Source organism: Salmo salar, chromosome ssa07 (genome assembly GCF_905237065.1).
Source record: "Salmo salar chromosome ssa07, Ssal_v3.1, whole genome shotgun sequence".
In the NCBI taxonomy this organism is placed as follows: domain Eukaryota; kingdom Metazoa; phylum Chordata; class Actinopteri; order Salmoniformes; family Salmonidae; genus Salmo; species Salmo salar.
In genome coordinates, this window is record NC_059448.1 from 47,556,551 (window position 1) to 47,575,851 (window position 19,301).

The following is a 19,301-nucleotide window of genomic DNA, read 5'->3' on the forward strand; positions in this document are numbered from 1 at the left end:
ATGGTCACTATATCTATAAATACATAATGAATGGTCACTATATCTATAAATACATAATGAATGGTCACTATATCTATAAATACATAATGAATGGTCACTATATCTATAAATACATAATGAATGGTCACTATATCAATAAATATATAAATGAATGGTCTCTTATATTCCACATGCAGAGTGATATATCAAGCACATATATGGGTCATGCACCAAAGATAGACCATTGAAAAGGCTTGTTGCCAGTTAAAGTAGCACTTCATTGTTAGAATGTGAACATCAGACAACGGAATTGCGGTCACCTCACTTATGCCATTACGTCATAACCACCTCATCTTGACTGAAGTACATTCATCTAGAGCCTTGTTTTTCCACTGTGACTTACAGAGCTTACCAGTGAGCACATCCAAGAGCAAAGCATGTCATTACAATATATAAAACACCCTTTGCAAGTGTAACAGTGTAGTGTAACCTACACTGTTACACAAGAACACCAAAGCTGTGTATAATCTTTTCAATAGTTGTCCTTCCTACAACTACTTTAAATATGTTCACTTTGCTAATTGACACCTCAAATTAGTATCTCCGTCTTTGTACATCAATTTTCCCTAAATAACAAAGAAACTATGAAGAAAAGCTTGACCACTGTTCCATTTTCATGTTGCACTTTGTGGGAAAAACAATACAAAAAATAAAACCTCTTCCTGTTTACTAGCCAAAGACTACCCTACCATAGTAAATACTATTTGAGCACAAGCTTTCAACTGATCATCCTTGAGTGCTGACAAAAAACACCTGTCAAGAAAAGAAGGGCCCTAAAAATACAACTTCCAACAAGAACAATTTCTGAACACTGCCTCGTCTCCACTTCGGAATCTAATTAAAACATTCTTGCAATGGAAGACGCCAGCTTTCAGGGTCAAGCGGATTGCTTTTTTAATGTTTACCTCTTGGGTACTGATGGCAACAATAGAATACATAGTGTTCAGCACTTAAATATCCAGCCCTTGAATTAGGAGTGCAAAAGCACAAATGTGGTTTTAGTATGGGATAATTGACAGGGATAGACAGGTGCTGTGCGTTGTCCACGGGTGTCCCCTATGAACAGAGAATTCCAATAAACCACTGTGCCGTGGAAGATTGATCCTCTTAGTGAATATGTAGCCTTTTCCTCAAAAGGCAACAGCAAAATGGCAGAGTACAGGCCTTGGACTAAGGGCTAGATTTGGGGACAGAGAATAGAAGGATTTTGAAAGTGTCCCTGCACTCCACAGCCTAAGACTCACCCCTGAAGATTGCAAGCCAGTACCCACAACTAAGAGTCACAGTACTGTTAAGGCCAGTGCAGAGCCTCATATTAAAATAGTAATTGCATCAGAACACGCATTCTGTGCAACACAGATGTCAGTTTAAATGGGTTGAGAGAACATTTCAAACGTTTGTGGACTAAAGCTCTTCAATTTCTAGGGGAATGCCCGCAGTCCTCCATACCTAACTATTTTCCAATTGACAAATTTCAGTGAACAAAAGAGGACCCCTCCATCCCAAAGAAAAGAAATTACCAAACTTCAACCCTGCTGATTGGTCAATTATAAGTAGCAGGTGGTGGTCTGGTTTAAAATGAAGCCTTTTGGTCACTGATGGCAATGGACAACTGTGTCTATCAATAGGAGCAAGGAGAAGCACAATTGACCAGGACTAGACTATAAATAGCCACACTACTGCCTCCCCTCTCTTTAGTACTAAGACTAGTGAAATGTGTCTTTTAATTTACAGTATTGTTGTGTTACAATATTATTTCTATTAAAATTAGGAGCTTACCTGTCTTTAAAACAGATTATTGTCCTCTCTTTTGTAAGGCATTCCAGAGTAGTTTTTTGTTAGCCTCTAATTAAATCATATTTTGAGATAAAAAAATAAGTGTTTTTTGAGCTTGTGTTTTTAATAGATCCCATTTAAGATAGTTGTATTGATCTGTCAGACCTAAGCCTGTAATGTTGCCACAGGCACATACAGTATATAGTATACTATACACACTTCCAACAGGTCAACCCAAAAAATCCTTTGCACTAGAAATGAAGGAAACGGTGCCCTCAAATGGTCAAACCATGTAGCTATTTTATACAAAAGTAATTGCTACATTCCAACACAATACTGTATGACATAATAGGGCTACACAAATACAGTGATATTTAAACTTGCTTGAGGAATTTTTATCATTCAAATGATTAATGCTGTATACTCTTATGCCTAATACAATCTCGTATGTCGAGGTACAGTTTTACCATTACAAACTCTTTAACAAAACTGTGTGTCTGAACACTTTTACATAAACAGTCAAGACCATAACAAAAATGTATAAATCCCCATAGAAATCATCTTCACACTTGTGTACAGTAGTGTGCTGTGGAATTCTAAACAGTTTAGATGCTAGTTAGAACATGTAAACATAAAAAAGGCAAGAGCACAAAAACAAAACATGCTCCTGTTTCTAACATCAAGAAACCCCTCGTGTTATCCAATCAACACAATCCTTATCAAACTGCACCTTTCTGTTTCTCGACCTCAACGGACTCACAAGCTGGAGAATCCTGCAGTTCTTTACGGCTTACCCTTCCTGGGTTTTGGATTGCCTCTCCACTACAACAAAACTGGGCCATGGCTCTGCAAAGAACACATAGTGCCTTCAGAAAGTATTCATACCCCTTGACTTAGTCACATTTTATTTGTGTCACAGCCTGAATTCAAAATTGATTAAATATACACTACCGTTCAAAAGTTTTTGGTCCATTAAAATAACATAAAATTGATCAGAAATACAGTGTAGACATTGTTAATGTTGTGAATGACTATTGTAGCTGGAAACGGCTGATTTTTAATGGAAGATCTACATAGGCGTACAGAGGCCCACTTTCAGCAACCATCACTCCTGTGTTCCAATGGCACGATGTGTTAGCTAATCCAAGTTTATTAGAAAACCCTTTTGCAGTTATGTTAGCACAGCTGAAAACGGTTGTTCTGATTAAGGAAGCAATAAAACTGGTCTTCTTTAGACTAGTTGAGTATCTGGAGCATCAGCATTTGTGAGTTCGACTACAGGCTCAAAATGGCCAGAAACAAATAACTTTGTTCTGAAACTCGTCAGTCGATTCTTGTTCTGAGAAACGAAGGCTATTCCATGTGAGAAATTGCCAAGAAACTGAAGATCTCGTACAACGCTGTGTACTACTCCCTTTACAGAACAGCGCAAACTGACTCTAACCAGAATAGAAAGAGGAGTGGGAGGCCCCGGTGCGCAACTGAGCAAGAGGACAAGTACATTAGAGTGTCTAGTTAGAAAAACAGACACCTCACAAGTCCTCAACTGGCAGCTTCATTAAATAGTACCCGCAAAACACCAGTGAAGAGGTGACTCCGGGATGCTGGCCTTCTGGGCAGAGTTCCTCTGTCCAGTGTCTGTGTTTTTTTTGTCCATCTTAATCTTTTATTTTTATTGGCCAGTCTGAGATATGGCTTTTTCTTTGCAACTCTGCCTAGAAGGCCAGCATCTTCGCCTCTTCACTGGTGTTTTGCGGGTACTATTTAATGAAGCTGCCAGTTGAGGACTTGTGAGGCGTTGCTTTTCTTGACCCCAAACTTTTGAACGGTAGTGTATATCCTTTTTTCACCCATCTACACACCCCATTATGACAAAGTGAAAAAATATTTTTTGAAGTTTTTGCAACTGTAATTAAAATTAAATACAGAAATAAGGCATTGATGTAAGTATTCACACCACTGAGTCTTTCTGGGTTCATTTGCCCATAATTATTTAAGCTCTGTCAAATTGGCTGTTGATGACTGCTAGACAACCATTTTCAGGTCTTGCTATAGATTTTCAAATATATTTAAGTCAAAACTAACTCGGCCATTCGGGAACATTCACCGTCTTCCTGATAATCAACTCCAGTGTAGATTTGTGTTTTAGGTTATTGTCCTGCTGAAAGGTGAATTCATCTCCCAGTGTCTGGTGGAAAGCAGACTGAACCAGGTTTTCCTTTAGGATTGTGCCTGTGCTTAGCTCTATTCTGTTTCTTTTTTATCCTGAAAAACTCTCCAGTCCTTTACATCTACAAGCATACCCATAACATGATGCAGCCACCACTATGCTTGAAAATATGGAAAGTGACACTCAGTAATGTGTTGTATTGGATTTACCCCAAACACAACACTTTGCATTCAGGACAAAAATGTAATTGCTTTGCACATTTTTTTACAGTACTACTTTAGTGCCTTGTTGCAAACAGGATGAATGTTTTGGAATATTTGTATTATGTACAGGCTTTCTTCTTTTCACTCTGTGAATTAGGTTAGTATTGTGGATTAACTACAATGTTGTTAACCATCCTCAATTTTGTCCTATCACAGCCATTTAACTCTGTAACTATTTTAAAGTCACCACTGGCCTCACTGTGAAATCCCTGAGCAGTGTCCTTCCTCTACAACGACTGAGTTAGGAAGCACGCTTGTACCTTTGTAGCGACTGGGTGTATTGATACACCATCCAAAGTGTAATTAATAACCAGCTCAAAGGGATATTCAATTTCTGCTTTTTTATCTAAATTGAATCCAGTTTGAATTCAGGCTGTAACAACAAAATGTGGAACAAGTCAAGAGGTGTGAATACTTTCTGAAGGCACTGTAAATATCATTTTAGACAAAGCAGCAGCATATAATGATACTTGTCAATAAAGGTGTGTACACTGTTTGTCCTAAAGCTGTACAATGATACCTCTCTCTCAGGGGTCCTCTGGAAAATAACAGCCAGAGAGATACAGTTACAACACAGAGGAAGAGGAGGAGGATGGGGAAGAAAACCCACAAGGTTACTGGTACAATGGAGCGCTGATCAACTGCAAATAGGAAAAACAGAACCTTTACTTTCCAACAATCTACCCTTTCTTAAATATTATAAGTAACAATAGTGGAACATAACTCTGTGTTGAAAACAGAGCTGAAAATATATACTGAGTGTACAAAACATTAGGAACACCTACTCATTCCATGTCAGACTAACCAGGTGAAAGCTATGATCCCTTATTGATGTCACTTGTTAAATCCACTTAAATCAGTGTAGATGAAGGAAAGGAGACAGGTTAAAGACGTATTTTTAAGCCTTGAGACAATTGGGACATGGATTGTGTATGTCTGCCATTCAGAGGGTGAATGGGCAACACAAAATATGTAAGTGCCTTTAAAACGGAATACGGTGGTAGGTGCCAGGCGCACCGGATTGAGTGTGTCAAGAACTGCAACGTTGCTGGGTTTTTCACACTCAACAGTTTCCCATGTGCACTAAGAATGGTCCACCACCCAAAGGACATCCAGCCAACTTGACACAACTGTGGGAAGCATTGGACTCAACATGGGCCAGCATCCGTGTGGAACGCTTTCGACACCTTGTAGAGTCCATGCCCCGACGAACTGAGGCTGTTCTGAGGGCAAAAGGGGGTGCAACTCAATATTAGGGAGGTGTTCCTAATGTTTTGTACAGTCAGTGTACGTTCAAGTTCTGCCGAATGTGTGCTTCAAATAAATGAATTAAATGTCAAAACGGCTAAGTTACATACGTCATTACCTTCATGCACATACAGGAAACCAGATGCTGCTCCGTATGGGTTGGACACCTCACAGCTGTACAGACCACTGAAGTCAGGGCCCACCCTCACTAACTCCAACAAGCCCACACGAACACTTAGATTTGATCTATTCAGTCTAAGACAAATGTAGACACATAGCAAAACATAGATGTTGACACTGATGCTTAGAAAATGGGTTGAGGGGAAACAAAATACTGTGACCAACTGACCTCTTCCATGTGAACTCTGTTGGAGGGGGGTTGGCGTCTACTAAACACTGAAACGCCGGTGCCTGGGGTGGCCTCTCATGAATGATGATTTTGACCGAATTTGGAGGATCTATAGAATAGTCAAAAAGTTGTACCACATTATGTATGTGCTGTTACTGTTGTGTCTAATATGGAGTAGAAACACTGTGGCTGTTGTCATTGAGAATACTCACAGTGTATATCTATCTCGTAGGGAACGACCTTCTGCTGGCTCAGAGTGGTGTGGTTCACCAGGCACTGAACCTCCTGTTGGTGCATGACTCTGGAGGGCTCTCCCTTCAGGTGGCCCCTCACCGTGGCGGTGCCGTCTGGGTTCAGTGTAGTGTTGGTTGAGGTTGTCAGACTCAGTGGTTGTCTTGCACTGGCCGTGCTCCACCGTATATCAGCAGGGGGCTTGGCGTTAGCCGCTGTGCACGTGGCCAAGATGCTCTCCTGCCCCTCAGCAACCACAGGTGGAGTCTCCACAGCAACCGAAATCACCGGAGGAACTATTGGGAAAAAACACAAACACATTGACTTAATATGAATGTATGTCTTTATATACATTAAAACCTAACCCTTGGAAAGCAGGTAAAGGAACACCCTTAACATAATTGTATCAAACGATTCATTCCATTGGGGAAATACATCATAAATAACCTCTTACTTTGGACATTGAGGTGGATCTCTGCCTTGTATGGCCCACTGGGGAACACAGTGAAGATACAGGTGTAGACACCCTCATCAGTCAGGGACACATCCCACAGTCGGATAGAGCCCACCAGCGCAGTGGTGTTCCCAATGAAGCCCACCCTGTCCCCCCGCTCCTTGACATGTGATGGACCATAGCTAGGGGTGATGAGGAAGAAGTTGTGGTTGGCACGGTAACCCCTGGTACTCTTCTGCCATGAGATCTGGATGAGCTCCTCGTCTGTCTCTATGAGCTCACAGGTCAAGTCTGCGTGTTGTCCCTGAGTCACTGTTGGGCGGCCATTGTAAGAGATGACTCTGATACCTAAAGGAATATTAGCAGGATGCATAAGACAGCAAATTCTCAGACTCTTCTTGATATTGTGGAGAACAAATGTTATGGGTTTGCTTTGCATCGCTCCTACACTCACCAACTCCAGTCTGAGTCAGCATGAGAAAGAGGTCCACCAGAACCCAGAAATATGTTTGATTCTTCATTGGTATGCGATCTCGTGTATGACAACTTCAAGTAAACTTTCTAATCTGGGGGGAAACACAGTTTAGACCTATGCATAAGCAAAATTAGAATGAAACGAGCCTGAAATGTAGACCAAGAGGCAAGATTACAACACCAGTAACCTAAACATGGGCACAGGGACGGAATGGGACAAGAAACCACACCTACACATTTTTTTCCCTTGAAGCCCCGTTATTATCTAGATACTGAGAATGATAACATGCTGACTAACACTTCAATGTTAAACTGATTATGGCAATAGGCCGAGTTTATCATTAGTCATGTAAACACATTACTCTGATTATCTTAAATCAGCATTTGGGTCATAATCGAAGTAAGCACACGTCTAGATTTCTGAGCAATCTTTCTAATTACTCGAACATGTAAACACCTTAAAAAACTGAGTTCCAGCAGTGTATTGGATCTGCACATGTGCTAGCACCAGCAGCACCAGCTAACCTCTGTTACACGAGTCAAGTCAGTTCTGAAAAACTTAAAGTATGCATCGTACAAATTGTTTCACATTCAAACTTTATGTCCAAACTCAGAATGAAATAACCTTCCCAAAAAGAACATGGTCGCTGTGATAGAATCTTTATTTTGATTGCAGATGATTTTCAGCATTTATCAAAGCCCCATCAGGCAGCCTGATTTCAGATGTGTCCATGTAAACAGGATTATTCGGGAAATCGTTCTTCTTGCAAAGCATGTAAACATTTTAATCGAACTAATATATTAATCTGCACACAAAAGCAAGTTCGCCAGGCCTACTGGGCTAAAAATGGGGTGGGTAGGTTGACCTCAGGTCTCCCCACAGGAAGCCCGAGGTAGGGGGAGCGGGGGAGTCAAATAGCGCACCTTTAACTTTGTACAGTACTAATACAATTAGTAAAATCAGTCACACTACGAAATGCTACCAAATAAACCATAATTCATTCATAATAATGTGAATATATAGTTTCACAGACATATTGTTGCATTTTTTTCTGGTTTGTGTGAAATCGTTAAGAATAATATAAAACCAGTCTGCACACCACCAAGGTGAACTGGTTTAGTCTTGACTCTTGGTTGACAGTGTTGGGGGATGGGTAATGTATTGATTCTGGAGTGCCAAATCAACACAAATGGATAAGAAAAGGTCTTAGCCATTAGGTGCCCAGTTTAGGAAAAAGAGGAAAGAAGAGGAGAAACACGCAAAAGATAAAAGGTATGCAGCTATGTCATCTCTTTCTGAGTATAATATTATGCATGTAATGAAATAGGCTAGTATAATACTTGTTTGTTAGCCTATGTTGCTTGCTATGCTATTACACATAGGGCGACAATATTCTGTTTTCTGTCCAACTAGCTTACATAACATTGGATATAATTTCACACAGTTTCATTATGATAATGTGTGTAGCCTGCAGCAAAACGATTACAACCTAACTAGCACATTATTGATTTGGTTAACTTTCATTGGGGTGACAAAGGTTTTCTGTGATTGTATTATTAACTAGGTCCTGAGCTCAGTAAGGGGAATTTCCAATGCTGTAGGCTAACTTAAACGACATCTATATTGTGCTGATATTTTGTATCTTTTGTGATATATTGAGTCTTTTGGGGTGTCTTATGCCTAGTATTAGCCAAGGAGGTCATATGATTAATTTGGTTCTTATTTTGAAAGTTTTATAAATTGTGCATAATGACATGTATATTTAATTGTGCAACAAATGTATTCAGAGTGTCTGACCCATATACTGTATTTCAATGCAAATTCGGGGGCACTTCTGAAATATTTTGGAGCACCCTCTGGCACTGGCCAGGATGAGGAGCCATTACCTCCTCAGCCACACAGGTGTCGTCACAAATGTTGTCTGAGCCTGAGGATGAGGATGAAGACCCATTTGCTTCCACTTCTCCCCAGCAGGTTTCTTCAGGTGTGTTTGTGCGCACATGTGTGTGTGGGTACACGCACGTGTTTATGTGTGCATCCCTGCATAACAAACAACATAAAACTTTGCAAAAGGGAAATAATGATTTAAGTTTCCATATTGTAGGTAACAATGACGATTTTATTATTACTGGGTATGTATGTGGGATGTTCCACCACTATAAATGCTGTGAATAATAACGTGTGTAAACGAATGCCCATGTGCTCTCCATCAGAAATGCCTGTAGAAGCATCCCCACAAAATCCTGCTGCTGAGGATGAACCACTGTCTACAGACCCTGCTGACTGGCCTTCAGTTCTGACTGACAGAATTCTAACAACTAGTTTGCAGAAGACCAAGTGAGGTACCATCTAACTTTGTTTTCCCAAGGAATGAGAGTGATGGAAGAAGTTGCCACCATCAGTATTTCAGGAAGACCTTGGTGAGTGGTGAAAATAAATCCCTAGAAGTTGGTTGGTGTATTCTGAAAGAAACAACAGCCTCTTCTGCTGCAATCTCTTTTCTAAGAAGAAGATGTATTTAGCAAACTCAAGACTGACAGACTGATAACATGCAAGTTATTTGCTGACTTCACACGACAGCAGTCCAGAAGACCAAAACTGCATGAAAACATGGAAAGAACTGGCAATAAGGATCAAAAAAGGGGAAACAATTGATAAGCATGAGATGGCACTTATGGAGGCTGAGAGGATAAGATGGAGAGAGGTGTTGATACTGTACGTCTGGCTGCTATTTCCATCAAATGGAAATGTCCTCAGAGGTTGAACTGATGGCACAATTTGATCCAGTCATGAAAGAGCACCTTAACCGTGTCCAAAAAGGGACCCCGAGTCACACCACCAGCTACCTTGGCCACCAAATACAGAATGAACTCATTGATTTGTTGAGCAGCAAGGTCATTTCAATAATGGTGAGTGGCATCAAGCTGGCAAAATTATTCTCTATCATTCTAGATTGCACCTCAGATGTCAGCCACACTGAACAGTTGTCAGTTGTGATTAGAATTGTGTCACTGAAGGAGGAGCCCCACATAAAGGAACATTCTATGAGGTTTTGAGGCAGAGGAGTCCAGGGCCAACATTTGCCATCCCTGATTCTCAAAAGATTAGAGGAGCTAAAAATTCCTTTTGAGGACTGCAGAGGACAGTCTTATGATAACGGGGCCAACATGAGAGGCAAAAACAAAGTTGTCCATGCCAGACTCCTGGAAATGAATCCAAGAGCTCTATTTGTGCCATGTGGGGCTCACATTGAACCTGGTTGTGGCTGATGCTGCTAGAAGTTCTGTCGATGCCACAGGTTACTTTGACATCTTACACAAACTGTACACCTTGTTCTCAGCCTCCACACAGCGATGGGCCATCCTGAAAAAAACATGTGGACATCACTTTGAAGATGTGGACTGAGACAAAGTGGGAGAGGAAAGTTAAGTGTCGAGCCACTGAGGTATCAGGCAGCAGTGGTGAGAGAGGCACTGATTGAGGTGAGGGATCAAACCAAAGACCCTGTGATGAAGATTGATGCCCAGTCCTTGTCAGAGGAGGTGGGATCATACCACTTCAGCATCTGTACAGTGGTATGACATCTTGAGCCAGATCCAACACGTGAGAAAGCTGATGTAGTCACTGACTGCATGTGGATGTTGCAGTCAGTCTTCTCAGAAAGACAGAGAGCAACTACAGGGCAACAGGCTTTATGACTGCACAAACATCAGCCAATGATATTTGCGAGGGTATGAATGTTCTACAATAAAAAAGGCTGAGGTCCACAAAGGAGCACTTTTCATACGAATCATTTGATGAGCCTTTGAGTGATGCCCTGAAGAAGCTGGAGGTGACATTTTTCAATGTCGTTGCTGATGCTGCAACCTCAGCCCTTCAGGAAAGGTTTTCCACATTGGAAAATGTGGGAGAGAAGTTTGGAGTGCTGTCAACATCCAAAGTCTCTCCAATGAGGAGCTGACAGAACAATGTGAGGCCCTTAGTATGACACTGCACTATAAAGAACACTTAGACTTTGATGGCAGAGAGCTTGCACAGGAACTGAAAACTTGCCCGACTTGCCATCGAAGACCATGACCCTGCTTGAGCTGCTGATATTTATACACGAAAGGGAGCTCTCAGAAATGTATCAGAATTTGTCTTACTCTTCCAGTGACCGTAGCTGAAGCAGAGAGGAACTTTTCAAAGCTGAAGCTCATCAAATCCTACCTGAGGTCCATCATGTCACAGGAACACCTTAGTGGCCTTGCTGTTATCAGTACCAACCATGCAATTGCTGTGCAGATTTCTTATGATGATGTAATTGACGACTTTGCATCAAGGAAGGCAAGAAAGGTCAGGGTTTATGGCAGTAAATGGCAGTTATGCTATTTAGTTTGTGTGTTTCTTGTTTGAAGTGCAATAGTGTAATAATCAGGTTCTCTTCTTTATAAGTGTGTTATTCTATATGTGTATTTGTGTGATATAGGATTTGTGCAATTTAGTTGTGTGTTTTTTGTTAGCAATAGGGTAAGAGTGAAATAATTTGATTCTCTTTTTATTTGTATTTATATACTACAATTTGGATCTATTTTTCTTTGTTACTTTTTCAGTGTTATTTTTGTATATATACACTTTAATATTTATATAGTTTTAAATGTTATGATTATTTGTGTTGTTCCAAATGTCTAAATAAAAATTACAGTTAGTGCCGAATGGTTCATTTCTGGGGACGACGACGACGACCTGGGGGTGCGACGCATCTCCTTCGCATAGAGCTGATCAAGCTGTTGATTGTGGCCTGTGGAATGTGTTCCTGATCCTCTTCAATGGTTGATATTGCCGGGAACTGGAAACCGCTGTTGTATGCGTCAATCCAGCGCATCCCAAACATTCTCAATGAGTGACATGTCTAGTTAGTATGCGGGCCATGGAAGAACTGGGAAATGTTCTGCTTCCAGGAATCGTGTACAGATCCTTGCGACATGGGGCCGTGCATTATTATGCTAAAACATGAAGTGATGGAGGCGGATGAATGGCACAAACATGGGATTGAGGATCTCGTCACGGTATCTCTGTGCATTCAAATTGCCATAGATAAAATACAATTGTGTTCGTTGTCCGAAGTTTATGCCTGCCCATACCATAACCCCACCGCCACCATTGGGCACGCTGTTCGCAACGTTGACACCAGCAAACCGCTCGCCCACACGACGAGATTCATCCATGAAGAGCACACTTCCCCAGCGTGTCAGTCACCATTGAAGGGGAACATTTGCCCACTGATGTCGGTTATGACGCCGAACTGCAGTCAGGTCAAGATCCTGGTGGAAATTCCTGCAGTCAGCATTCCAATTTCACGCTCCCTTAAAACTTGAGACATCTTTGGCATTGCGTTGTGTGACAAAACTGCGCATTTTAGAGTGGCCTTTTATTGTCCCCAGCACAAGGCGTACCTGTGTAATGATCATGCTGTTTAATCAGATTCTTGATATGCCACACCTGTCAGGTGGATGGATTATCTTGGAAAATTTGAAATGCTCACCAACCAGGACGTAAACGAATTTGTGCACACCTTTTGAGAGAAATGTTCTTTTTGTGCGTATGAACAATTTCTGGGATCTTTTATTTCAGCTCATGAAACATGGGACCAACACTTTACATGTTGCATTTATATTTTTGTTCAGTATAGTTGATGATCCCTGTGCTAAAGTGTTCGGCACAACACCGGCGGCCAAACTTTTGAACTCGACAACATGGCCATCTAAAAATCCCCACCCCCACCTGAAATCCCCGATCAAGTTGTAGGCGATGTAATGGCAATGTTAGCTAGCTAACCTGATGCTACAAATTAAGATATTCTACATGTATGTTCCACGTTCTATACATTTCGAGTAAGTATCTCGAAATGTTTAAGTTAGTATTGAAGTTTATTTGGGGGGGCTTGGAGATCAGCAAGGCCATCTCCCCACTAGCCAATAACCTACTGTTCATTTGAATCATATCTTTATACATAACGTTGCCCGTTTGTATCAGTTGCAAAAATATTGGCAACTTTGTATTTGTAGTCAACTTTGTTTTGAAGTTATCGGCGGTCACGGAGAGAGAGAAATCCTGTCATTCTATTTTTAGGCCAAAAAAGCGTCTAAGGATGCACTTACCGTTACCCTTTCTACATGTGGTCTGTGCCAGGCGTTAGAATGAGCGTTTTCAAGTGCAATTGGTTTTGGGAAACAGCTCGGAGATTTAACGATGCTCCTACAAAGGTTCTAAGGATAAACTTGATCCTTTTGGGAAACCCTTCTACGTTCCAAACACATAAAAGACCCCTCAAATTAACTTCTTATGATGAGTTGACACTTGCAGAGCGAGGGAAGAATGAATGGACCGCCCTTGCACGGAAATGTGCCACAAGTTCGTCCCACGGTTGTTTTCAGTCATCATGGAACTACCTGGAGCTGTGGTGTGTGCTTTATATGCGCTACAGTCATTTATGATTGCATTTCATATCTTGGCTAGAAGACAACGCATGCTAGCCATCCGACAATATCTGGTAAATCGAACATTACTATGTATAAGTGTGATGTCGGGGAAAGTTGTATGCGCTAGATAAAGTTTCCAAAAGCTAACCAAACACAACTACTTTTGTGATACGTGTTTGTGCCATCATGTGCATTACTAGCACAATTTCTAACTTATTTACATTCGTTTTTACTTACACTTGTACGTTGACTTCTCCATATTGATGTGGGTTTTACGTTTTGGATGATTTAGCAGGTGTACAATCATCGCGAATTGAATGATGGGGCGTTTCAGCCCCCAGAGTGGACAGGTTGCAGTCCAAACACTTAAGACACACCCTTTCCCCTCAGCCCTCAAATTAAGTGGACACTTCGCAAGGATTCTGTTTTCAGTCTCCCGTAGCTTGTTAGCGGACGTACAATCGTCGCGAATATAATTATGGGGAGTTCTAGGATCCAGTGCTCGCAAAGACTACTAAAAACGAGGGTTGCGGGGCTTAACGTTGCAAACTTCCAATGCTTGGCTAATCATTTGGAAAACTCGCGATGGGGATTCCCCCAAGGGCATAAGGCGAGGTTAAATTGGAAACCGAAGAATTCATCCACAGTTGCTTTGTTTCGTCCACTAAAAAACGTGTTCATACAGTGACCTCTTCTGGACAGAAATATATTTTAGTCCTAGACCATATCTATATTGTTGTTTTTTTTTAATGTTTTATTTCACAGACCATGTTTAATTAATTCAGTCATAATGTAAACTATTTGCGCCATGAATTACATTTTGCCAACATTTAAATTCATGGGCCAAATAATTAACAATATGACTGAATTTATTAAACATGTCAAATTCAAATAATTTGCATAAGTTTCCGAGATACGTGATACATTTTGTTGCTACAAAATAAAAATGAATTGTGCAGAAGTTTAAAAACAGATTATCGTCTCTTCCTCTCTCCCTGCAATTGTCGTAAATGCATTGCAAAGCCATAAACTGTCGTGCTACTGCCCCTGATTTTCGGTGTTTGAAACCCCCGTTCGGTCTTTTCGTACGGCACTAAAGCTGAAGACGGTATGTTCCCCCTTGAGCTCAGTTACAAATGCAAAAATATGATCTATTAATTATTTTTTTGAAGGTAATCATTGTGATTTAATTGTTTCAGAAACATGCCGGCCAAAGGTCCTCTGCAATCGGTCCAGGTTTTCGGACGCAAAGTGAGTAAACTATCTGAATTTATTCCACGTGTGTTGTTGAGCCAAGGAACTAACGCTATCCGGTTAGGTGACGTTAGCTAGCTCAACCATGTTAGCCAGACAGGCCAGAAATGTGTATTTGTCCCCCCAAAAACTATCCATTACATTTGGAAATGTAAGTGACCGTCGATTTGACAACTTTATTGTTAAACGTCCACATGTGCCTTGATTGCAGCCAGTGGCATATTGATATGAATGGCTACAAATGTTGCGGCCTGCTAGCGACGTTAATCAATTAGCTAATGTTATGCCGGAAAGCATGTTGTCCAGCTACATCAACGCCAATTGATTGGTGTAGTGAGGTAACAAACGTTAGTTCGCTGATTTATTATTCCACAATACTGCATTTGTTAACTAGATGCGTGCTTTTTTTGTTGACTACATCGTTTTTAACTAATCGTTGTACTGTAACTAGCTAGTTGCCATGACTTGGTCCACTCATCCCTAATGATGTACCTTAGTGTTTGGTTAAGACATTGGCTGGCTAACTAGTGTTGATTATAATAGTACTGTTGATCAGCAATCACCTGAATGGCAATTTTTTTTTGTGTGTGGTGGTGGGGGGGAAATATAGCAAAGACATGTTTAACGTTATGGACCGTCTGTTTAGCCACCCCTGCTTCCTAGAAAAGTGCACATGTAAGTAGCTAAAACCTAGCAAATGGAAGTGAACATTACAGTATCTCTTTGCAGAAAACAGCCACCGCTGTTGCTCACTGCAAGAGGGGAAATGGCCTCATCAAGGTAAACGGCAGACCCCTCGAGATGATTGAGCCAGCCACTCTCCAGTACAAGGTGAGTCCTTAAAGACAGACTGAAATGTACTGTTGTCCAAAATAAGGGATTTATTTTTTTGCTTTGGGAACAGGGGAGGGTAGTGCGTTACATTTGCTCTCTCTTCTGCTAGTATCTTCCTTATAAACAATGGCTTGACTTTTGATGTTACCCTAACGTTTAGAAACATTTGTAAAGGTATGGTGTGGCTGTTATTACGCTTTAGCTACTGTGGGCTTATGATATGAAGGTGTGCCAACTGACTCGGACAGGTGAACTTGAGGTGAGGAACACTGTCGGGCCTACCAGAGTTACCCCTATAATTTAATAATGAATTATATATATTTTTTAATCTAATTTGAAAATGAAGGAATAAGCCTTTGCGTCTATCTGTAGATGGTCTTCTTTCATAAAGAAATACGTGTTGGTGTCAGATATGCTGGTGGCATGCTATCTCTGGGATTAGTCCTATATGACACCTGTGCTCAAATCTGACAACTGAACTATGAAAGTAACCTTAAAACACTACACATTTATTTTTATTTTTAAGTTTTGCATACGCTACACATTGAAGCACAAGGAATGGTGTTTTTGTAATTTGTACGCAGTTTTCTCATTTGGCCAATATCCCTCGTTTATTGAAGGCGCTGGCCGTGCCAGGTCAAATGTGACTGCATTTGGATGTCCGGTAAATTAACATCTTCCCTGGTATGTTGTCCGGCTACACATTTTCTCAAAGGAAACTCTGAAATGCCCTATTGGTTTTAAGATTTTAGAATATTCACATAAGTCTGTACCCTATTGGATGGAAACGTAGCTAGTGCGCTAGTCCAGTATCACTGTGATTACACCTGCACATCATGGTTCACCAGCAGCCCCAAAATCTAAAGAAAATCTAAAGAAGCAAGCTACTCTTCTGGGAGTTGAGCATTTTGTCCTCTGTAATTTTACATTGGCTACGCCTACAAGGTAGGGAGGGATGTTTTTTCTATTTGTTGAGATTGGCAATCTTTATTGAGGTGTTGAAAGTTACCCATGATATTGAAGTGCCCAAAGTCGGTATGCTTTGTATATTGGTTGTGTGGCGCATTGGCACAGAAACCTGTTGGTAGAAAATGTGTAGCATATACAGTGCCTTCGGAAGGTATCCAGACCCCTTTGTTACGTTACAGCCTTATTCTAAAATTGGTTGAATTGTTTTTTTGCCCGCATCAATCTACACACTACGCTATAATGACAAAGCAAAAACAGTTTGCTTTTAGAAACGTTTGCTAATTTATAAAATAAAAACAGTAAATTACCCTTAAGTATTCAGACCCTTTACTCTGTCATTTGTTGAAGCACCTTTGGCAGCATTTACAGCATTGTCTTGGGTTTGACGCTACAGGCTTGGCACACCTGTATTTGGGAAGTTTCTTCCATTCTCTGCAGATCCTCTCAAGCTCTGTCAGGTTAGATGGGGAGCGTTGCTGCACAGCTATATTCGGGTCTCTCCAGAGATGATCAATCGGGTTCAAGTCCGGGCTCTATCTGGGCCACTCAAGGACATTCAGAGACTTGTCCCGAAGCCACTCCTGCATTGTCTTGGCTGTGTGCTTAGGGTCGTTGTCTTGTTGGAAGGTGAACCCTCGCCCCAGTCTGAGGTCCTGAGCCGTCTTTGCCTCTGACTAGTCTCTCAGTCCCTGCCGCTGGAAAACATCCCCACGGCATGATGCTGCCACCATGCTTCACCGTAGGGATGGTGCCAGGTTTCCTCCAGATGTGATGCTTGGCATTCAGGCCAAAGAGTTCAATCATGGTTTCATCAGACCAGAGGATCTTTCTCGTGGTCTGAGTCTTCAGATGCCCTTTTTGCAAACTCCAAGCGCGCTGTCATGTGCCTTTTTCTGAAGTGGCTTCCGTCTTGCCACTCTACCATAAAGGCCTGATTGGTGGAGCGCTGCAGAGATGGTTGTCCTTCTGGAAGGTTCTCCTATCTCCACAGAGGAACTTTGGATCTCTCAGTGACTTGGGTTCTTGGTCACCTCCCTGATCAAGGCCCTTTCCCCCAATTGCTCCGTTTGGCTGGGCAGCCAGCTCTAGAAAGTCTTGGTGGTTCCAAACTTCTTCCATTTAATGATGGAGGCCACTGTGTTCTTTGCTATCTTCAATGCTGAAGAAATTTGCTTTGTCATGATGGGATCGTGTCTAGATTGCTGAGAATTTTAATCAGTTTTAGAATAAGGCTGTAACAACAATGTGGAAAAGGTCAAGGGGTCTGAATACTTTCCGAAGGCAATGTATTTTATATAATTATAAATATGGCTTCAAAATGTTACATCTGATTACCCCTAGCTGATTGTCTCTGATCGTTGTGTAATGAAACAGGCAGGGAGAGTGAGCTTGTCTGTGGTAGTCGGTGAACCCCTGACCTTCTGGCATCGACTGTGCCACAAAAGCATGGTGAAGTGGCAGTGTGATATCCACGCTTATAAACAGGGTTGCTTTTGTTATTTGTTGTGAGCATTTGAGTTCATTCTGATGGGGTTCCATTTATTTCACTGTACAAGTGGGGGGGGAAAACATTTGTTGAGGAGGGTTGTGCATTTTGGCACCTTGAGTTGGAGCAGCCCCACTCTGGTTAATTTCAATCTGTCTCTTGGGAAACAGTTGCTAACTATTTCATGTATGTGTAACGTGGCTTGTTACAGAGCTGCTGTTCGTTTACTAAGCCCAAAATCAACATAGGTCTTCATTCAGCTAAATGTCTGGTTGTGTCTGCAGGATATATAGACCTTGTGTGCGTCCTTGACAACGTTTCTCTGTTGTAGCTGCTGGAGCCAGTGCTGCTGCTGGGCAAGGAGCGTTTTGCTGGAGTTGACATCCGAGTCCGAGTGAAGGGTGGTGGACATGTCGCACAGATCTACGGTGACTTGTTTTTACAACTGGAAGCTGCTCTACTTCCGTTTAACCATATCATCTCAGTAGAAACTGATGTCTTGATTTGAAATAACTGTACTTGACAGAACATGGCTGTTTGTCTTACCCTGTGCCATCTTCTCCTTGCAGCTATCCGTCAGTCCATCTCCAAAGCCCTGGTCGCATACTACCAGAAATGTAAGTGTCAATTTTACTGTAAAAACAAATAAAGCAATATCTTGTTTTCAATGGAATATTACTTCTGCTGATAAAATATTTGAGTTACTTTGGATAATTTTTTGCAGGAAGCTATGTTGGGTTTCTCCCTTTTGGATGATGGCGGGTGCATGATTGCTGCGTTTCCATTTGGTCAAGACAATGGTTCACAATAACCAATCCGACCTGTTTCTTTCCCTCCAGATGTCGATGAGTCCTCAAAGAAGGAGATCAAGGACATCTTGATCCAGTACGACAGGACCCTGCTGGTTGCCGACCCTCGTCGCTGCGAGTCCAAGAAGTTCGGTGGACCAGGAGCCCGTGCCCGCTACCAGAAGTCTTACCGTTAACCTCTCTGTACACTTTCATGTAATAAAGTTGAGGAAGAATATTTCTGCCCTGTTTCTTTAAACTTGCTTGATGAAAATTTTCATTAATAACCATCAAGCACTACTTTAAGTGTTTTAAGGTAGACTGCGATAGGACGTAGATGCAGAAAGTAAACTGCATATGGGGTAAACTAAGAGTGTTGAAGCATGAGGCTCAACTTCTCAGCTGTATTGGTCCTGTGGCAACCACGCTGTGAACGGCATGAAGCGAACCTGTGCAGATGGTGACCTATGAGTGCAATCTTGCATCTCGCTCCTCAATATCTGC

General features: G+C 41.5%; 2 protein-coding genes across 6 annotated transcripts; one reads left to right on the forward strand and one right to left on the reverse strand.

The window, feature by feature from the left end:
• Positions 1-2,095: 2,095 nt before the first annotated feature.
• Positions 2,096-14,112, reverse strand: LOC106609409 (nectin-1). 4 transcript variants are annotated; one of them, XM_014208203.2, is made up of 8 exons: positions 13,704-14,108; positions 6,985-7,096; positions 6,531-6,878; positions 6,058-6,372; positions 5,846-5,954; positions 5,615-5,751; positions 4,769-4,889; positions 2,096-2,661 (listed from the first exon to the last, which is right to left on the reverse strand). In XM_014208203.2, exons 2-8 carry the CDS (start codon positions 7,049-7,051, stop codon positions 2,535-2,537), a joined length of 1,224 nt encoding a protein of 407 aa, XP_014063678.2. In that variant the 5' UTR covers positions 7,052-7,096; positions 13,704-14,108; the 3' UTR covers positions 2,096-2,534. The 4 variants fall into 4 exon arrangements, with proteins under 4 accessions (XP_014063678.2, XP_014063679.2, XP_014063680.1 ...); XM_014208204.2 differs by lacking the exon at positions 13,704-14,108 and adding an exon at positions 13,146-13,531; XM_014208205.2 differs by lacking the exon at positions 4,769-4,889 and having other exon boundaries at positions 13,704-14,107.
• Positions 14,113-14,427: 315 nt separating this feature from the next.
• On the forward strand, positions 14,428-19,035 carry rs16 (40S ribosomal protein S16). Of its 2 annotated transcripts, XM_014208159.2 has the most exons (6): positions 14,428-14,574; positions 14,666-14,717; positions 15,450-15,551; positions 18,341-18,437; positions 18,579-18,626; positions 18,849-19,035. In XM_014208159.2, the coding sequence occupies exons 2-6, from the start codon at positions 14,670-14,672 to the stop codon at positions 18,992-18,994; spliced, it is 441 nt and encodes a 146-aa protein (XP_014063634.1). In that variant the 5' UTR covers positions 14,428-14,574; positions 14,666-14,669; the 3' UTR covers positions 18,995-19,035.
• Positions 19,036-19,301: the final 266 nt, after the last annotated feature.

Bases quoted from the DNA above. Each gene is read 5' to 3' on its own strand.
- LOC106609409 (XM_014208203.2), bottom strand. From the start codon at position 7,051: ATGAAGAATCAAACATATTTCTGGGTTCTGGTGGACCTCTTTCTCATG. The intron at 6,879-6,984 runs GTGAGTGTAGGA...ATATTCCTTTAG, and splicing joins GCTGACTCAGACTGGAGTTG to GTATCAGAGTCATCTCTTAC. The intron at 2,662-4,768 runs GTATCATTGTAC...TGTTCTTTGCAG, and splicing joins AGAGGACCCCTGAGAGAGAG to AGCCATGGCCCAGTTTTGTT.
- rs16 (XM_014208159.2), top strand. From the start codon at position 14,670: ATGCCGGCCAAAGGTCCTCTGCAATCGGTCCAGGTTTTCGGACGCAAA. The intron at 14,718-15,449 runs GTGAGTAAACTA...ATCTCTTTGCAG, and splicing joins TCCAGGTTTTCGGACGCAAA to AAAACAGCCACCGCTGTTGC. The intron at 18,438-18,578 runs GTGACTTGTTTT...TTCTCCTTGCAG, and splicing joins ACATGTCGCACAGATCTACG to CTATCCGTCAGTCCATCTCC.